The 18475-nt window shown below is 41.3% G+C and overlaps 1 protein-coding gene across 20 annotated transcripts in view; it reads right to left on the bottom strand.

The window, feature by feature from the left end:
* RBFOX1 (RNA binding fox-1 homolog 1) overlaps window positions 1-14043 on the bottom strand; it is a 1132467-nt gene extending 1118424 nt beyond the window's left edge. For 8 of the 20 annotated variants that reach the window (XM_069030260.1, XM_069030257.1, XM_069030263.1 and 5 more), the window contains exon 1: window positions 13856-14043. In XM_069030260.1, coding sequence (XP_068886361.1) covers window positions 13856-13927 — 72 coding nt within the window. In that variant the 5' untranslated portion in view covers window positions 13928-14043. Of the gene's footprint in view, window positions 1-2616; window positions 2848-13855 lie in introns of those variants that run through there. The other 12 variants (XM_069030270.1, XM_069030292.1, XM_069030279.1 and 9 more) reach the window with 6 other exon arrangements.
* Between the last annotated feature and the right edge of the window lie 4432 nt (window positions 14044-18475).

Raw genomic sequence — 18475 nt, 5'->3', positions numbered from 1 at the left:
GCTATAAGCTCAGGATGCCAAGGAAATGCCCACAACACTTCAGGAGCATAAAATATACATGGTGTCTGCATTCTCCATAACCCAAGATTTCATAATAAGTGGGATAATGAGCTGGAGCAGCTGACCAATGTAGATTTCTTTCTTCCAAACCCAAGAATGGATGTTGGATGAGGCAAACAGCAGTGGAATAAACAGAGAAATAGCACACAATGGGCTGGGTTTTTATTACTAGTCCAGAAATGAGTCAAAGCCTATAATTTTTTAAAATGTCGTTCTTTAAAATGGAAGACATAATGGACTATTAGGAAACATTCCTCCAATGCATGCATTGATTACCCATACCACTATGCCTATAAAATAAAGATTCTTCTAAGCACAGAAATGAAATGAAGTCATCTCAGTGTTTCCTAAGGGCACACAGTCCATCTTTTCCAGCAGCTAGCTCTCTACAAGGTGACAGACACTTACAGACATTGTTGAACAAGCTTTTACTGCTTTTACAAAAAGTTTTGTGTTAACAGAATTTCAAGTATCACATAATTAATTTCTAATACTGCCTCCAAATCAGACAGACAGATTTAAATGGGAAGGGGGAAAAAATTACTGGAACTTTATGCAAAATGTAGTGCAACATCCCAAGCAAGAATCCAATCAAGTGAGGGGAAAGAAGAGCTTAATTGAGCTTTGATGAATTTTGAATCAAATTCAGTTTAAGAATTACTATAAGAACAATTATTTATTATATATAATTACTATAAGAACAATTATTTTATTATAAAAGCTATTTAATAGGTGATTTTGGGAGAGACAAGCAGTGAAATGATTGCTCATTAACAGATTTGCTTTGTTAATATTTTTAACAATCCCCTGATGAAAAGCCAGAATGTAAAGTTGGAGCAGCTATAGCAGGTCCTTGAAAGGACAAAAAAAAAAAAAGGACAGGTATTCACCAGCAAAGAACTTTGCTGCAGGAGCAGAACAGTTATAAGGGGGTCAACCAGGCCTCACAGATAGGGCAGAGCCCAGTGATTCAGGTATGCATCATTCTTATATATTCTGCATTGATCCCTTAAAAGACAAAGTAAATTTATTCAATTAGGGCTTATTTTTCAGTAATTTCCTAATTAAGTGTTATAGTAAGAGGTACCATCAAAAAGACTTTTACCCCAACTCATAGTGATGCTCATTTCTGGGTATTTATCATGAAGTAGAATGGATTTAAAACCTTTACTCTCAGGTAAAAAGAAAACAAACAAAACAAACAAAATAAGGGTTATACTTGACCAATTAACTTGCCTCTATTTTGCACTTCTTTTAGGGAAAAATAAGTCTCTGCCAGAGGTGGTATAAGAACAAGAGTGCTACTTTGCTGTGTGAGAGTTAAAAAGAGCCTACTTTCATAAAGCATTGGAAACCCAAAACACAGACCAAAGTGCATCTCTGTGCAGTTACATGGCTTGATAAAAGAGATTTCTGCTTGGATAAACAAACCAACCCTCTACACACACTTAAATACTTTTGTAGCTCAGGAAAGCTGTTGCATTTAGAGATGACTTTCCAGCAAGAATGAACTGAATAAACTGTCTTTCAAATGATTTAAAAATGAAATTGCTACTGAAACGCTGAGCATCTACTTAGCTCCTCGTTAGAAGAAGCATGTCTAAATTCAGGATATCAATCCCAGAAGAGGGAAAAAAAAAACACCACAGTTCAGAAAACTTCTGGATAAAATCAGTGCACTGAAATCTCCAGCAGCTCTTAAGTGAGCTCTAAAGCCACACTCTCACCCTATGACAACTCAAAGTGGAAACATCCTACACCCAAGACATTGCTCCCACCACCCTCCCCCTGCACTTCTGAGGGAAGCAGCCAGGATGTGTCCAGGAGAAGTACCTGGCCCGAATTGCACCATGAGAGGAAAAGCTTCAGCTGGCTGGGGATCCATATGTTCACCCCCTCTCCCCCGAGTTTTCTGCTGTGCCTCAGGAGCCTGCTGACAGGCACAGCAGCTGAGCTAAATAACCAGGCAGGAAAGTGAACCTCGTGTAAAGCTCTGGTAACGCTGGTATTTATATAGGCAACTGCTCGGCAGCTCTTTTTTAGCAAAATCTCACCAGATGAGATCTCTAAGCACCAATTCTCCTCCTCTCCTGGAGGCTCTACCCCCATCCCCAGCTGAGGAATTGTGCTACTCAACATAAATGCAGTTGAAAGTCTGAATGGACAGACCGATAAACAACCCAAAGTGTCCAATTCAACACACCAATCCTTACCCAGTTTCTAAATTATTATAGGGAGCTGAAAAGCAAGTTCAGCAGTTAATATTCCTTCCCCCCTCTCCCCATGAAAAAAGAAATCACTTCTCTGGCATATACAGCTTGCAAGCAGCTGACAGCGAGAGCCAGATATAAATACACACTCCTGCACTAAGAAGCGTGTAGCCAAGATCAGAAATTAAAGAGGACCGTGCTTATGATCTCAGTGACACGGGACACTCGACTGCATTTGTCCTGCTCTACTTGATGCCCAATTACCAACTTCAGGATGACAAATAATTTCAAAGGTAACCTCCCGGCCCTTCCCCCTTTCTCTGAGCCGCTGAAGATCCTCACTTACACTTTTGCCTTCACCACCTCCTTCGGGCACAGGTTCTTCTCTGCTTGAGCAAGGCATTATTGCATCTTCTGCTGCTGATGCCTCTCTGTCCTTTCCACTGTTTCCTCCTTCAGTCCCCAGCTTCAACCTCTTTCCCTCAGGTTGGGAATCATCCACATCCTCCCTTCTTATCTTGCCATCTCTGCCTCGCTGCTTCCCCGCGTCTTCTGGGCTGCCGCAGGAATTTGACATTTTCAAAGTGTTACGGACTTTTTATTTAAAAAAAAAAAAAAAAAGGGGGGGGGGGGAGGGGGGGTGGCTGCCGAAGTTGCCGTTTTGAAAGGGATTTGGCTTCCGAGAGCTCCGCTGTGCTCTCGCTCCTCTTAAAAATTTCGGTGCTGTGCAGGATTCGGGAGCTGTTTCTCTGCCGCCCTCTCCTGCTGGCTGCGAGCGCTCCCAGCCTTCCCCCGGCTCCAGCCCTGCTCCTAAGGAAAAGTAATAACCTTTCCTGTATCGATTATATGCACTATGCTGCTGCTGCTTTCAGCGCCAAAACCCTTGGATTTCTTTTCTCCCTGATCCACGGAAATTGGCTTTCCTTAAAGTACAAAATATTTGCTGCATCGTCTTTAAATCCAAATTTACCTCCGTCCCCAAGGGATGCTGCAGACTTTGGTTATATACTGTTAGGGATGCAAAGAGTAATTATCCATTAAAATGCAAAGGTGGCCTTAACTCCAAACAGCTTCTTTCAAAATAATTTCATTACAGGTTTAGGGTTTGGTGTGGGGTTTTTTTTTTAATATAAGAGTATCCTTGCTTTGTAAATTAACTTTGTAAATTGACTTTGCATCTTCTAAATCCACATTCCACACTGTAACACAAATTTCACATAACATTCCGGTCCTAGAGCTGAAGGGATGAGATTAAAATGAGATTAGGGCAACCCAACAGGACAGTTTGGATGTTCTTTTTGCTCTCTCAGACAATTTATGAAAAACACCACTACACATAATCAAAGGTTTGGTGCAATATTTGAACCTTTAAAAAAAGAAGTAACCAAGTTGTTTGACATGCAGAGTGCAGCATGCTGCTCATTCTTCCCATACAGAAGGCAATATGAAGTAGAGGCTGTTTTTTATTTAAAAAAAAAACCCAATATGAGTTCTGTTTTCTCACTCTTAAGCGCTTGTAGATTTAAATGGGGCTCCTTAGGTCTTGCAGAGGGAAGTAAATCCCTAAAAAGCCCTCTACATATATCTAGATATGTTCCAGTCAGGATCTCGGGGAACAAGCTTCAGGAGTGGTGTCCAGCCAGGTGTGGACAAATTCATTGAGTCAAACTCCATTATTTGCTGTGTCCAGCAAGGTCTGTCAGGCCAGAATCTTAGAGGGAGTTAATCTGTGTCCCAGCACTGATCTCACTGACATTATGAAGTGGCTTTTAGTTTGAGCAAGTACAGGTGTGTCAATTATTCAGGAATGAACAAAGAGGGGAGGAATCTTAACTGGCTTTGGTCATTTGAGACACTCCAGCCAGATCCACAGGAGTTCTGAGAGACCTGAGATATCTGCACTGGATATAATGTCTCCCAGAACTGGAGACATTAAATATATGCTGAATAACTGTAACAAAGGGTGGGTGTTGGCCTTGACTAAACTGGCAGCTGAAAATACTTTCAGAGCTGGATGGACACAAACCAAATGGGCTCAGCAGAGGAAAAACAAATCTGAGAGGTTTTTTTAAATGGTGCTGGATCAAGCATCTCATGCCTTGTAAGCTGCAGTGGTCAAGTTCCACAGCTGGGCCTTCGATTTGGAGTCATGTCCACTTGTGATGAGCCCACAAAAGAAACTTGCTCAGTAATGACTGATCCTCTTCAGTAAACAAGAGATTGTCAGCCAGAGCACAGCCAGACAACTGCTGCAGGAAGGGTTTCACCCTGGCTGAGCACAGGTTAATACAGGTCATGCCCCACTCCTCAAACCCACACATCCATGTAGCTCAGGAGGAAAGAAAGCCATTAATAACCACCACTCAGTATCCTCATCAACAGCAGTGACCCACGACAGGGATTTTCTATGAAACTTACATCCCCTAGGCAGAACTGTTGACTTCAAAAAGTCCTTCACCCTCTTTGCCATACTGCTAAAACACGACCCACCCTTTCCCATCTTTCCTCCTTCTTGAAGCTCCTGAAAGATTTACACAACTGTTTGGATCATCTCCACCAAACTGCAAAAGCTTTTCTTATTTCTAGTCCTCATTCTCCATTCATAAATGCTTTTTCCATCAGACAAGTCATTTAATCCTTTGTTTATTCTTTCTTACACTTCCCATCCTCACCTAAAATACTGAAAGACAGAAATAATCCTGAAACTAAAGTGTTGTTTCTGCTACGATGTACCTCAGGCTTATTTGCACAGTAAACTGCATCAATTTCTGTTGGAACATGTCTCCATCCAGAAGTTTGGTTTCATGGAACTCAAGTGCTTGGCAAGAACTTGCCAGTTGTACCAGGATTTTGTGTTTGAAGTGGAGCCAGGCAGCTGCTCAGGCTGCCTCAATGACCAGTCCAGCCACACACCCAGCAATGTCTGCCAGGCACTGCTGGCTCCTTGCACGATTCTGTCTCCAGATCACAGGCAGAGTCAGCTTCTTCCAAACCAGAAAATAAAACACCCACTTCCTCATGTTTGAAGGATAGCCTCTGGTTTTGAAAGAATGAAAATTTACAGAGACAGAGAATGTATCTTTTGCTTCTAATAAAAATCAAACATTTTTTAAATGCCAAAATCTTCATGCAAAGAAAAGGAGAATTGGCAAGGCAAGAAATAAATTCTGTTGGTATCAGAGAGAAGGTTGGTCAGGCCTTTGCTTCCTGTTACTTAGCATACAAGTACTGTATGGCAGGAACATGCAGTCATTGTTTTTGTGTTTCTGCAGGACAAAAGCTTCTATGATGTCAGAAGTTTCTCCAATACATCAGCCCACCCTTGGCTTCATGCAGGGAGCTCACTTCAGGAACAAGGTTCAAGTCTTTCAGATCATCATAAATTTCAGAAGAGGGTAACAGGATCAAGCTGAGAGTCAATGCTCCAGACATGTCCAGCCTCCTTTTTCATCCTGTATGATACATTCCTTGCTTAATATCAGCCTGATTTACTGTTTCACCTCCTGACCCTTTAGTGTAAGAACTTGCCTCTTGGCCAGAGTCCAACCCTTCCCTTCTTCCGACAGAACTCACTTTATACCTAATAAGCAGTTTTAGAGTCAAGTCCATGTTGATTCCCCACAGAATCCTTCACAGAACTGATGCTGAGCCAAATAAAGCCATTAGCACAAGTCACTAAAATCTGAGAGGCCATTAACCAGGGAGCTACATCAAAGTGAGTAACAGGTGCTCTGAGAATTCAGGAATCCTTGCACAAACTGCTTTCGAGATATTTCTGCTTGAAATCACTGCTAAAAAAAATGCAGTAATACCAACAGCAAACCAGAACAGCCAGACTTCCACAGGTATCATATGCAACACCACTCTCAGCAGTCAGTCCAGCTCCAACCAGCACCTCCTCTTGGACTTTAAGACACACTAAATGAAATTAAATAGGGATGCAGAGACTCAAACTGAGGGATATTTCCATTTCTTGTGCCCCAACAAAACACTGAAACAAGAAGCAGCTGGAGACACGATGAGAACTGTGCTGCTTCCTGCAGGAAAGCCTGGCCTCCTCCAAGTACCACCCAAAAGCCATTGGGATTGGGATACAAGGAAGCAGGGAATAGATAGAGGGGTTTTTAGAGGGTTTGGGCAGAGGTGGAAAGCGAGAAAATGCCTGCTGACTGAGTCTCATGAGACTTAGAAGTAAATAAGCTTTATTTTATTGTATCCACTTGACAAACAAGCAACTGAATTGTCAAGGACAGTGATTGCAGTTCAGGGGTGAACATCCCCTGCAGCATGCTGCATGATTTGGATTCCCCTTCACCTCTCAGAGTTTAGACTCAACAGTGTTGGGCTCTTGCAAGAAAACAACTCAGGGTGAGTTTTGAGTTTCAAAGACAGATGAGCCAAGAGATTTTATGTTGTTGCCTAACTGTGCTGCCATCAAAAACAGGCAGTTTCAGTGAAAGCAGAGTTAGACCATTCCCAAATAATTTTGCAATTCAGCTCGACCAGTTCACAACCACCATAACAGAAAAGTTCATTGATTTTAGTGTCTTAATGAGTAAAATTATGGGAATTGCCTCAGAATGGCATTTATATCCGAGCACTATGATGTTTAATTTAATGGAATACTTGTTGCATTCCCTTACCTCACCTTAGTTTGCAAGCCAATGTAAGACTAATCTGTTTTAAAACCCTCTGATGTATGTCTTCTCTGCAGTGAAAACACAGCTTCTGTAAGTCTCTTCATGTTGCAGGAGAAAATAAAATGCCAGTTCTGCAAATGAAAGTCACCATAATCTGCAGTAAAAGCTCACATCTCTTTTCACGTGTTCTCTAAAAAAAAAAAAAAAGGAACAACAGGCAACTTCCCCACTTGCACAATTACTTTAATGGGTGGAGAACAGAATTATAAATTTACATTAATCAGGTAATTTGGCACATCTTAGTGCTACAAGGAGGCCAAGTTATTTTTAATAAGTCTGAAAATGAACCAGTAAGTCTGGAAAATTAATTTTTCATTTATTTTCCTATTGCTTCCAAATGAAACCCTCCACCTCATCATTGTAATTACTTCTGAAAGCTTATAAATATTTCATTATTTTTATTATTGTTTTATGTTCACCAACAAACATTAGAAACACCGACTCCATCGTTTATAGCTCCAGGTTTCCCTATAAACTTATTCTGAAGTAACATCTGCTATGACAGCCATAAGAAAAAACAAAGCTGAGTATGTTGCTGACTATTGAATCCTTCAGAACCTCTCAGACACCAAAATATCCCCTTAAACTCTACCAGAAATGTGCCAGGGCTTTGCTAGGTATTAAAGATTCAAGGGTACCCGCAGACCATGGAAAGGTTCACTGCTCCAGCCCGGGATCAAATGGTGTGTTTGGTTTCTACCACCTCTCCTGAAGGATCAGAAACAACCTAGTTTTTATGTCCTCAAGTTTCTCTCCAAAGCCAAAATAATAATAATAATAATAATAATAATAAATTGTATTTATTATTAAATATATTAATGAAGACAATTCTTCCTTTTGCTGCCCCAGTACCTTTCTTGCTGCAAACCCATGGTATGGGGGGGATCTCTCTATTTTCCTTACTCTGCCATGAACTCCACAGGGAGGAAGCAGACACAAAACCTCCCAAGAAAGTAGATTATTCCACATAATTCTTGGTAACAATTTGAAATCCATCTTAACTGGAAATCTTGCCTACCATCATTTCACACTATGGACTTCGGATTAAAGAGCGTTTAATATCCAAGTCCCATCACTGATAATCTTGAGCCTTAATAATGTTGAATCAGAGTAGAGAAAGTAAGGATTTAGCCAGATGAGCTGGTTTATTTTAATGTCACCAATTTGCCTATCAGGAGTTAATTGAACAAGGGATTCGTTTTCAATCAAAGCAGTGTCAGTTTTCTCTCTGGTCTACATTAGGCATGTGAGATATATTGTAAAATCCACTTCCAGTTCCACATTAGTCTCAGCACACCCAAACCTATTCCCCCTTTAAATAAACTTCCAAAACCTCTGTTCAAGTAGGCAGTTACTGGCAGGAACTGTGAACATCACCTGCTGCCCTGCCCAAGGTTTTCAAGTCAAATTTCAGCCCTCCACGTAACGTACAATGACACCCAAGATGTGTTGAGGAATTTGAAGGTCCAGTTCCCAAGCTGCTGCAATAAACAGTCCCTCTTTGGAGGGCAGAGTAACAGCATCATCCCTTCTGTGGCTCATATTAAAACACAGGCCAAAAAACAGTGTTGTAATTTTTACAAAACTATCTCAAATTATCCAGTTGCATCAGAAGAGCTACTCTGGATTTACACCTGCTGAGAGCAAAGCAGATGATTGATTAAAGGAATTGCTCTCCCCACCATCACTTTCCATCTGTGTAACTCTCACAAACTGGAATAGGTGTATAAAGAGAACCAATTAAAAGACAGACTATCACTATAGGCTTTACAAACACAGCCTATCACATTGCAAATTTTATAGAAAGTGTCAAAATTCCAGGTCTTTCCTGTATTTTCTTTAGGGAGAGTCTTAAATGTCGAGAAAGGACCAAACCACTACTGGAAGGCTGCAAAATAAAATAATTTTGAAAAAATTCTTCTCTTCTGAAAGAAATTGTTGCATAGGAGAAAGGTTCAAAACAAGTGATTATACTTATTGTTCCAAAAGTCTGGGATCACTAAAGTTGAGTGAGGAACCATTGCACACCAGTGACAAAACGCTGTAAGTCACAGGACACAAAACAAAATTCAAATGGCACCCAGCCCTACACAGATCAGGTCAGAATGGACTTTGGCACACCTGCAAAGCCTCTGCATGGACTGACAGCCTCGTGACAGACTGACAGACAGGGCAGCACAACACCAGTGCTGCTGCAGCACCAGGGACAGCACAGTTTTCTCTCTCTCTGCAGAGGCCCAACTGTCCACAGGATGGGGATACAGGCAGAAAACCTGGAAAAATTGCTCCAACTGAGTTGGACACACACAGATAGAAAATGCCTGAGTAGATAATAAACAGCTTATGTTTTCTCTCATGCTGTTTTAAGTCCTCAGGAGGAAAGCTTTCCTCAGTCATTTGCACCAGACTGAGTGCTTTGATGCCAGCTTACTGAAAGGACACTGAGCAAAGTTAATTTTCAGTTTACGTGCCCTTAAACTATAATGTCTCCCTCACAAAAGGAGTATTGTGAAGGATTTGCTCTACTGATTTGAGAATGAAGAGAGAACAAATATTCAGTAGGGACCTGAGAAGCACCTCAGCACTGGCATTTATTGGCAGCAAATTGCTCTTTTGTGTACTGGACAAAGGCACAAATTATGTCAATCATGGATTGAAAACTTCATCATTTGAAAGGAGTTTGGACTTGGATGTGTCAGAATGACAGCAGTTTAATACGAGTTTCCAAGTACCCTTCACACTGCAGCTATCACGTGTTTGCTGAGGGCTGGTTTCATTTTGTGCAGATCAGCCGGAAATATTCCGATCATTTTCTCTGTGTTCATCCTTGAAGGGAGCACAGGCCATGTGCTGAGCATTCTGAAGGGTGCTCTGGTTGCCAGGCATAGTCTAGCCTGTAAGTCTTAACCAACCTGAAGAGTGTAAAATACTATTTTCACCATTGCACAAGGCTAACTGTGCAATAAAATACGGAATACATGCTTATTTTAAAAACACCTACTGTATTTATCTCAGATATAAAAGCAGTAACAGGTTGAAGTAATTTGCCACTCTTGATATGCTCAGAGTGTATTTATTTATGTGTTGCAAGGCATTAAGCCCTTTTGAAAGGGTTACATTTTAATTTAACCTCTTCATTTGACTATTTGGCGTAGAAGCTCCTGTTAGAGATAGTATTTGCTACACATCTCAAGCTGGTTCACAAACCTTAAGACCCAAAAACCTTTCCAAATAACACTCTTTGCAATATAAGTCCATGTAATAACAGGCTCACCAAGATACCCAGCCCTGGACAGATCACCCAGAATATCTTTTGGAGTACATAAACCAGCAAAAGGTACCTCAGCCAAAGAATGCTACACAAGAGGTATCAGTCAGAAATCCTCTTACCTTCCTGTACCTGCTCCTAGAAAGGCTAAATTTGTATATTTATATAAATACTAATATTTTGCTAAATGTTGTCAAAACATTGGAAGGCACTGTCAAGCTTTTATGATTGGAAAATTCCTGGAATCTCGGTATTATCCTGACAAATCCCTCGGACTGCCCCAGAATCCCCGTTCAGCACCCAGCAGGAGGGAGGGGAACTGCTGAGTTCCCTCTGTGTTATCAGGGTCCATTAGTGCTCTCAGGGCCCTGACGATTCCGTGCTGCAGGCAAAACAGACTGAGATGAGGATGGGAGACAGAAGGACAAGGATATACCTACATCTGTCTTATAGTATTTTTTTAATGCAATATAACCAGTACAGGAAGTTATTAGGTTCTTCCTTCAAAATCCTCAATCATTAAATAAATAAATGTCTTCCACTGAAGCTCCCAGTAACCGTGTAGTCAATATTATCTGCTTGGCTCATCACATGGCTGAGCCTCAGGCAAGAGGACAATCAGGTTTTTCTTTCTTCCCCCTCACCATGTTTTAACACTGGTGCCTTTTCCAGTGAAGCAGCACTTTTCACCACCACAGTAGCTCGTGTCTCTTGTTCCAAATTGACTTGAAACTAATTGTTCCCCATCCCAACCAGGCAAGTACAAACTAGGAATGAAGAAAGACACCGAAGGATAGTTTAACTTTCTCCTTCCCTGCACTTGCTCATCCTCAGAGTTCTGAATAAGAGGTTTTGAACATGGAGAAATATGGACCAGCAGAGGCCAGCTTCATGAAAGTCTCCTTTCTAGATGTTTCTAAACCTAACTCAGACTGTCTCCTCTTGGAGGGAAAAAGGTGCATGGGAAAATTATTTAAAACACCTATTACCTCTGTAAGGATACAGAAATCTCCTGCTTTCTGTGGGTTTGAAGGTCAGGCTTTCTACATAATACCACCAAGAAAACTATTTCCCACAAACTCTTTCCTTACAGATTTCTGGATTCTGATGTTTTCAATCACACCATCTGTATTTGAGGCCTAATAACAGTACTGGCAGCTCCAAAACCTTAATTTCATTCATCATTAGATTTCATGCTAGGAACAGGCTTCGGAGTTTCGGCATCAACAGCTGTCACACCTTGAAACAAACTTACTTGTATTACCCAGGCATGTTTGTGAAGGAGCCCAAGCTTGCAAAGTTGCCCTTTGCTCTCTTCTCCTCTGTCTTTGAACAAAAAAAAAATTCACTTTGCAACTCTTCGGTATCTCCCCAGTTCACTGACACGTCTGGGAGCGGTGATAAAGCACAGGGCTGCAAGGAAGTTCCTGACACATCCAAACAAGCAGCGTGAACAATGCAGCAATTGGCCCTCACTAAACACAGCGGGGGATTTTTGTTCCCTTTCCCACTACTGTTCCAGTTAACAATAAGATCTTGATCAGGAGAGTCAAGAGAAATGTTATCAGTGATTTCAGGGAAGCAGTCAGCTAAAAAAGTGACATAATCATCAAAATACTGCAGATGCTACGGGCTGAAGGAGCAGGAGAAGACAAAGGCACAAATGAGGTGGCTGGAAGAGACAAAGGAGCTGCTGTAACATTCAGCCACCACTCCAATGGTGACTGTCACCTGAATATTCTCCAGCTCACCCAACATTTTCATCCCACACCATCTGCTGCGTTCAATGCCTCCTCCTCCCTACCTCCCTCCCTTCAGCACAGCCTCACTCAAACCCTCCTTTAAAAAGCTTTGTTTCCTCCTCACAATTTTTAGGTCTTGCTTTGCTTGTGCATTCCATCCCTTTCCTCTGGGTGTCTTTCTGAAGGAGGGTGCCAGGTTTCATGCTTTAAAAACTTCATGCAACAGAACCTTGATCACATCTTCCAGCTCACAGCATTCTGTGATTCCATGAGGTAGCTGGGGCCAATAGACACCACCAGAATCCACCATAAAATAAATGGCTATACCAGCCAAAAGCAATATTCTTTGTGCTGCAGGAGTACAGAGGGAGTCAGGTCAAACCCAAACCTTTATAAGGTTTATAAACCTTTTTAACAAGTGCATGATTGGTAAAGTCCAAAAGAAAAATCATCAGTTTAGTTCAATCTGAAAGCAAAAGAAGTAGGAATAACTGAGCTACAGCATTTATTCGTAGAAGATATCAACCAATATCTTCACATCATCATCAAAGGGAGAATATAAAGTGGGACTCTGGATGTCTGTTACCACCCAAGCCACAAAAAAAGACCAAGATCCAAAGCAGGAGAAAAGTTGTTATCACAGGGACTCCACAGGAAATAAAACACACAATTCCAACCAGTTTTCAGCAAGTTCACTTTCCTCCAAGCACCACTCCTGAAAGAAAGAGATCCCATTTCCTTCAGTCATGAAGCAGAATGAAGCTGTCTCTGCCTTTTGTGAGAGCATCTCATGACTGATGAGGGTTCAGCTTTATATGGGATTGCAAGATATGTCCTGATCCATCAAAACATTTTACGACACAATTATAGAAACCCATTCAGTGTCTAAAAAACACAGGGAGGTCATTTGTCTCCTGTTATCAAGCAGCAGAGGCAAGGCTCTATCTAGTTTCGTTTAGACACGCATTATCTCCAAAGTCTAAGTGCTGTATAAGCAATTTGTAATAGAGAGAGCAGGAATTTCAAGAAAGATACTACCACGGGAAGTAGCTAATCCAAGGAATAAAATACAGGTTTTGGTGCCACAACTAACACCTGACTATCTGCTATTATGTAAAGCAGGTTTTTGCTTTTAAACCTGCCTGAGGGCAACAGAGCAGAGCAATGCAGATCTGCTCATATCAGCCTCAAAATGAGTCCAGTATTTCAGGTGAAAGACTCTTAACCCCCCTAAGTGCCCATTGATCATTCTTAGTATCACTTATTTCATTGATGGGATATGTTCAGAAGGCAGCTGTGGTGAAATAAATATTTTTAAATATACACTGAAGGGAAAGGTGAGAAAGCCAGAGGAAAAGAAACAAACCTGGAACACAAAGACATTTCACACCTTGTGCTCCTTTGCTGTCTCTCATGTGAGTATTGGTGCTGTGAAATCACAAGCCTAAGCTTAATTAGTGCCCTAAACATCCAGAATGTATTTTTGAAAGCAACAGAATTACAACCTCTTGCGTTCATTTAGGGAAATAGATCAGTCTGGCACCCTCACAAAACAGGAGCAAGGGGAGGAGTACCTTAGGCGTTCTTAGGAAGCAAAGGGGGACAAAACAAACCTGTTACACCTCTGTGGAACTAACAGCTACAGTGAAGGAGGCATATTCAATTCATATCTCATTTCCAGCTAGGAGCCAAGTAAAGCAAGCCCTGTAATGTGCTCTGCACATCAAGGCCAAGGAGCCAGCCTGCTGCTGGACACTGTATGAGCCCTACAAGAATTCTGCTAGGGGAGAGAAGAGAGCAAGGCATTACAAACACTAAAGGGTGCAGCTGTGCCAGTCTTTGCATAGCTCAGATTAAATCACTGGGTGGGCCTACCTGGATTTCACCCTCTGAGAAAGGGGGCAGAGTTGTTTTCTCCTTTATGCTGCCAGTCCATAGAGGCACCATGCAGATCAAAGCCTGGCTTTATGGCTGGTGTCAGGGTTGGGTCTTGGGTCCTGTGACAGGACCTTCTTCAGTGCTTGCAGATGACTGGGGAGAGGTGGGATCCACCCATGGGAAAGGGGAAGGACAGCCCCAGATGGGCTGAGTTGACAAATCATGGTTTAAACTGTTGAGCTCAGGGGAGGCATCCAAAGCCACAACACCTGAGCACTCACAGGCACCTGTGCTGCGTTAGTGCTGCCCAATGCACTTCTGCAGCTTTGTGTCCAAAGGGCTTTGTGATGAAGTTGGATTCAGATTAAAAAGCAGCTGGTCGGTTATGCACCCAGAGAGATTGATCTTTAAATTACATTTCAGTAAATGATGGCTAAAGACATCATACTAAGAACACATGCAATGTTTTCATTCCATAGTTCCACTGAAAGTTACAGAATTCTTTGTAATTTACTGAATTGGTCAAACACAAATAACCAGATGTTGTTGTAACACAGATATTTGAACAGTTGTTCTGTTCCAAATAGGGAATCAAAATTTGCATTTAAAACCTTGGTGAATGTTTTCAGAAAGGAATAGGTAGCAATACTAAGCATCTCCCCCAAACCTGCCTGGCCCCAGGGAGCCAGGTGTGCTCTGAGCACCTCCACACAGTCTGAGTTTCACAACACAGAAAGGTGCCTGGCTGAGCTCTGCCAGCATGTTCTACATCATGGCCACTTTGATTTATTGCATTTTAGCCAGGCCTGAATGATCTGTTTAAAATTGAGGTACAGCCTCTGCATGTCCCAGCCTTAAAGGTCTCCCCTTTATTTATCAGGCATGTTTAAGCAGCTGTACCTTTGTGGTACAAACCACACAAGGAAGTAATTAAATGCCATAGAATCTGAAGTCTTGGAGAGAAGCCATTAAATTTAATAATAATGCTGGCTCCTACAGCAGCTGGAATAACACATGCACAGCATTAGCTATTGTGTTTTGATTGATCATTCCTGTACCACATAGGCAAACCATTAAGTTTAGGCATCAAGTTTAAAGCTATTACTTAAAATCTTTTAATGAAGACTGAATGCTCCACACTTCACCTTTTACAAATAAACAGAGGGGTTTAATTTTTTTTAATAAATCTGTAGTGTTTACATGCTTAAAGAGACACATCTCACCACTTGTTCTCAGTACACAGCACGTCCTGGCATGATTTTCCTCAGAGATTATCTTTTCTGAGAGGTTACAGAGGTCTGTAGGCACTGGAACATCCCTCTGCTGTTGAGGGTATGGCCCAACAGATCTGCTAAGACCTGATGAAAAGATTCCAGCATCTTATGAAGGTGATTCAAGTAACAGAAATCCACCTCTTAATAACACAGTTGTACAAATACAGCCCAACAACTTATACAACCCATCCACCTCTGTGTATTTTTGTTAATTTCTGCTTGAATTTTTTCGATTATTTTCTTACATTCTTACACAGTGTCCTTTGTATCTAACTTTTACAGTGCCCATTTTTTGTATCAATAGAAACATGTGGACTCTTGAAACACGTCTGCAATTATTCCAGGCATTTGTACACAGAGAAACTGAAGCATAAGTTAAGAGACTGACCTGTTAATCACTCCAGGCAAACACCAAAGCAAAAACCAGAATCCAAGTCTCAAAAAATAAGTTTTTTACATAGGTACCAAAGTGCTGTGTAAGCTTATCTTAAATAAAAACTAAATTTTATCTTCTTATCAAATGCTTTGATGGATCTGCTACTTCTTTCCCCATCTTTAAACATTATTTTATTACAGATGTGAAAAACTATTACAATCTTGAATGGTCCCAGCTTAAAGCATTTTGATTTAAAAAAAACAGAGCAGGGTGTTGAAAAGGAGGCTTTGGGGTTGCCTAATCCCATCTCTCCCTTGGAAAAGAGCTATTTCAAGCAGTTTATCATATCATTGGGGCATGAAAAGAGATTTCTAAAGCCCACATTCTGTAATACAACTGAGTTTTTCTTATCTGGTTGCAAGCCTGGCCCTGTCCCCAAGGCTCCCTGCCCAAAATGGGGTTTGAGTCATTTCAGACACCACAGCACCAACTGCAGATCACACTGGTGACTCCCCACCACCACTCATGCTGCTGCTCCCTTTCAGCCCCAGCAATGCATTTCTGTTTCTATCTTAACACATGAATGTAAGGAATTCCATGAATGTAAGGAAAAAGCATTTCTAAATGGGAGCTGAGGTCCTCTAACAGTAGAAGAGTACCAAGAGCAGTCAGTGGTGTCCCACACAGAGCACAGCACCAGCAGCTCAGGTTTTGGCCATGGAAAAACCAGCAAAAATTTGGAAAAGACCATCAGGTAGGTGTGGAACTGAGCCAACATGAGGGCTAAGGAAAAGTTCACGTTAAATACTTGAAAGTTGCTCTGTTGATTTAAAGCTTGCTAGCAGGAACAGGGTCCATTTGTACTGAAGATGCACTTTGGTCAATAAGCACAAATACTTAAGCCACAAATTGGGCTAAAGGGATTTCTCCAGAAGAAACAATTAAAGACTTATTGCGTAATACCTTGACTAAATAATCACAGAGGAGAACAATAACCTTCTTGAAATACATGGAGGATGAACACACCGAGGAGGGAGATGACTCTTCAGGGATTCAACTAACAGGATTAAAATTCAGAATATCAGAAACTTTAATAGTGCAACCTCCTAGACCATGGAGTAATTGGTATCACCAGAGCAAAGAGGCATTTTATTAATACCACATAGACTAAGTGCTCACAGGGAGACTGAGGAGAAAAGCAGTGAGATTTACACTTTATTTGTGGTATCATTTCTAAATAGACTTACAAGTCCATTACTGGATTCTTTTAAATACTTTAGAATCATTAATTTGAAATAATTGGCTAGATTTTCAAATGATACTACAACAAGACTCTTCTCCCAGTCATCCTATAGGAAACTGCATCTTTGGCAGAGTATTTTCCTCATTGTGAAGAAAGAAACTCCCACCTTCAAGGGCAGCTGGACTTTTCCCACACTCAACAGCTAACCCTGAGACTTCAGCCAACACTGGCAGGCTCATCTTCCATTTCTCAGTGAAAAGTAAAAGTGCAAAATTTCCAGAATATATCCAGTTATGTACAGAGATTATAACACAAAGCTTATTTTTTTAAGATCAAATATTTTTTGCCACGCAGAATTTTATAATTGAGAGGCTTCAATAAAATGAAAGGGAGTTGTAGTTTGAATTCAAGTCCTAGGGAAGATACTGGCTGCTCCTAGCAGGAAGTTTTACTCCTAATATACAGATACCCTGCATCTGTTTCATGTATCTTAAATTCAAACAAACTGGCTGAGGTTATCTACTCTCATCCAACTTGATTAAACTCAGCACACAAGTTCCCCAAATCAATAGTTAATTAAAAAGAAGTGGCAATTTCTACATGCTAAATTAGTTCATACCTAGCATTCTCCACTCCCTGTTCCAGTATATGTATAGCACTGGAGGAAAGACAACTAGTTCAACTGCAAGTTATTTTTTACATTTTAGGAGGCTTCCTCTGTCAGGGGGGAAAAATTAAAAACACACCACAGCAACAACAAAGACAAAACAAAACAAACAAAAAAAAAAAAAACCACCCAAAAAAAACAGTCAAAAAGCAGAAAGCTTTACTAATGTTGAAGTTTAAAAACCAGATCACCACTTGGTACAGCAAGGCTGACAACTGGGGGCATTGCAAAGCTGTACAAGGCTTGACAAGCCTACACAAAGTATCCATATAAAACCAAAGCAGGAAAAATTTCATCCTATTCCTGGATTTCCTCATGAGCTGCTCTTTGGACCTTAAGGACATGAAAGTCCAAGAATGCAATAGAAAGGTTTTCATTACACTTGACATCCAAATACAGTGCAGGCAGAGGCGTGAACTCGCCACAGAATCCCTCATCTTCTTAGGAAGGCTTTTGCTACTTTCTTGGTTTCTATATCTTACATCTTTTAAAGCTAAAGAAAATCATTATTATGCACCCCAATCTGGAGCTGGCAGATGTGGGGATTTGTGTGCTATTTGTACTATGCCAACGTGAGCCAGTTCAAAATGCACAATTTAATTGCAAGTCCAGGAGGCATGTTAGGCTTGCATACGGCACACACCCCTTCAGGCCTAACTCTCAGGATTGTTTGTAAATCAAAGCCCAAGGTCCTCCCCTCCCTTGCACTAAATAATCTAATTTTTCTTCTGCCAAAACTCTTCCAAGTTTTCCTGGGAGGCCAGAGGAGCTGGTGACACAGTGAGCCCACACCTCTGGCCTAAGCCTTGTCCACCCAGCCTGCTCAGGGCACGGGAGGGAGCTCTTAGATCTGCATAGGGCCCAGACCGCCCTGGAAACAAATGTTCAGATTGTAACAAGTGTAAGGCAAATCTGAAATACGCCCTGTTTATAGACCAGAAGTGACCTGCTGAGATTCTTCATATTTTGTACACCTCAGCAAGATATTCCCCTTCCGACTTCTCCTCTGCTTGGCACTGGAATAATTTTTGGCTGGCGATGGGGGGTGGTTTGGGTG

The sequence above is a fragment of the Aphelocoma coerulescens genome, chromosome 14, assembly GCF_041296385.1.
Source record: "Aphelocoma coerulescens isolate FSJ_1873_10779 chromosome 14, UR_Acoe_1.0, whole genome shotgun sequence".
Classification (NCBI taxonomy): Eukaryota; Metazoa; Chordata; class Aves; order Passeriformes; family Corvidae; genus Aphelocoma; species Aphelocoma coerulescens.
The sequence above is the reverse complement of the archived record's forward strand: the minus strand, read 5'-3'. Positions and strand labels throughout refer to the sequence as shown.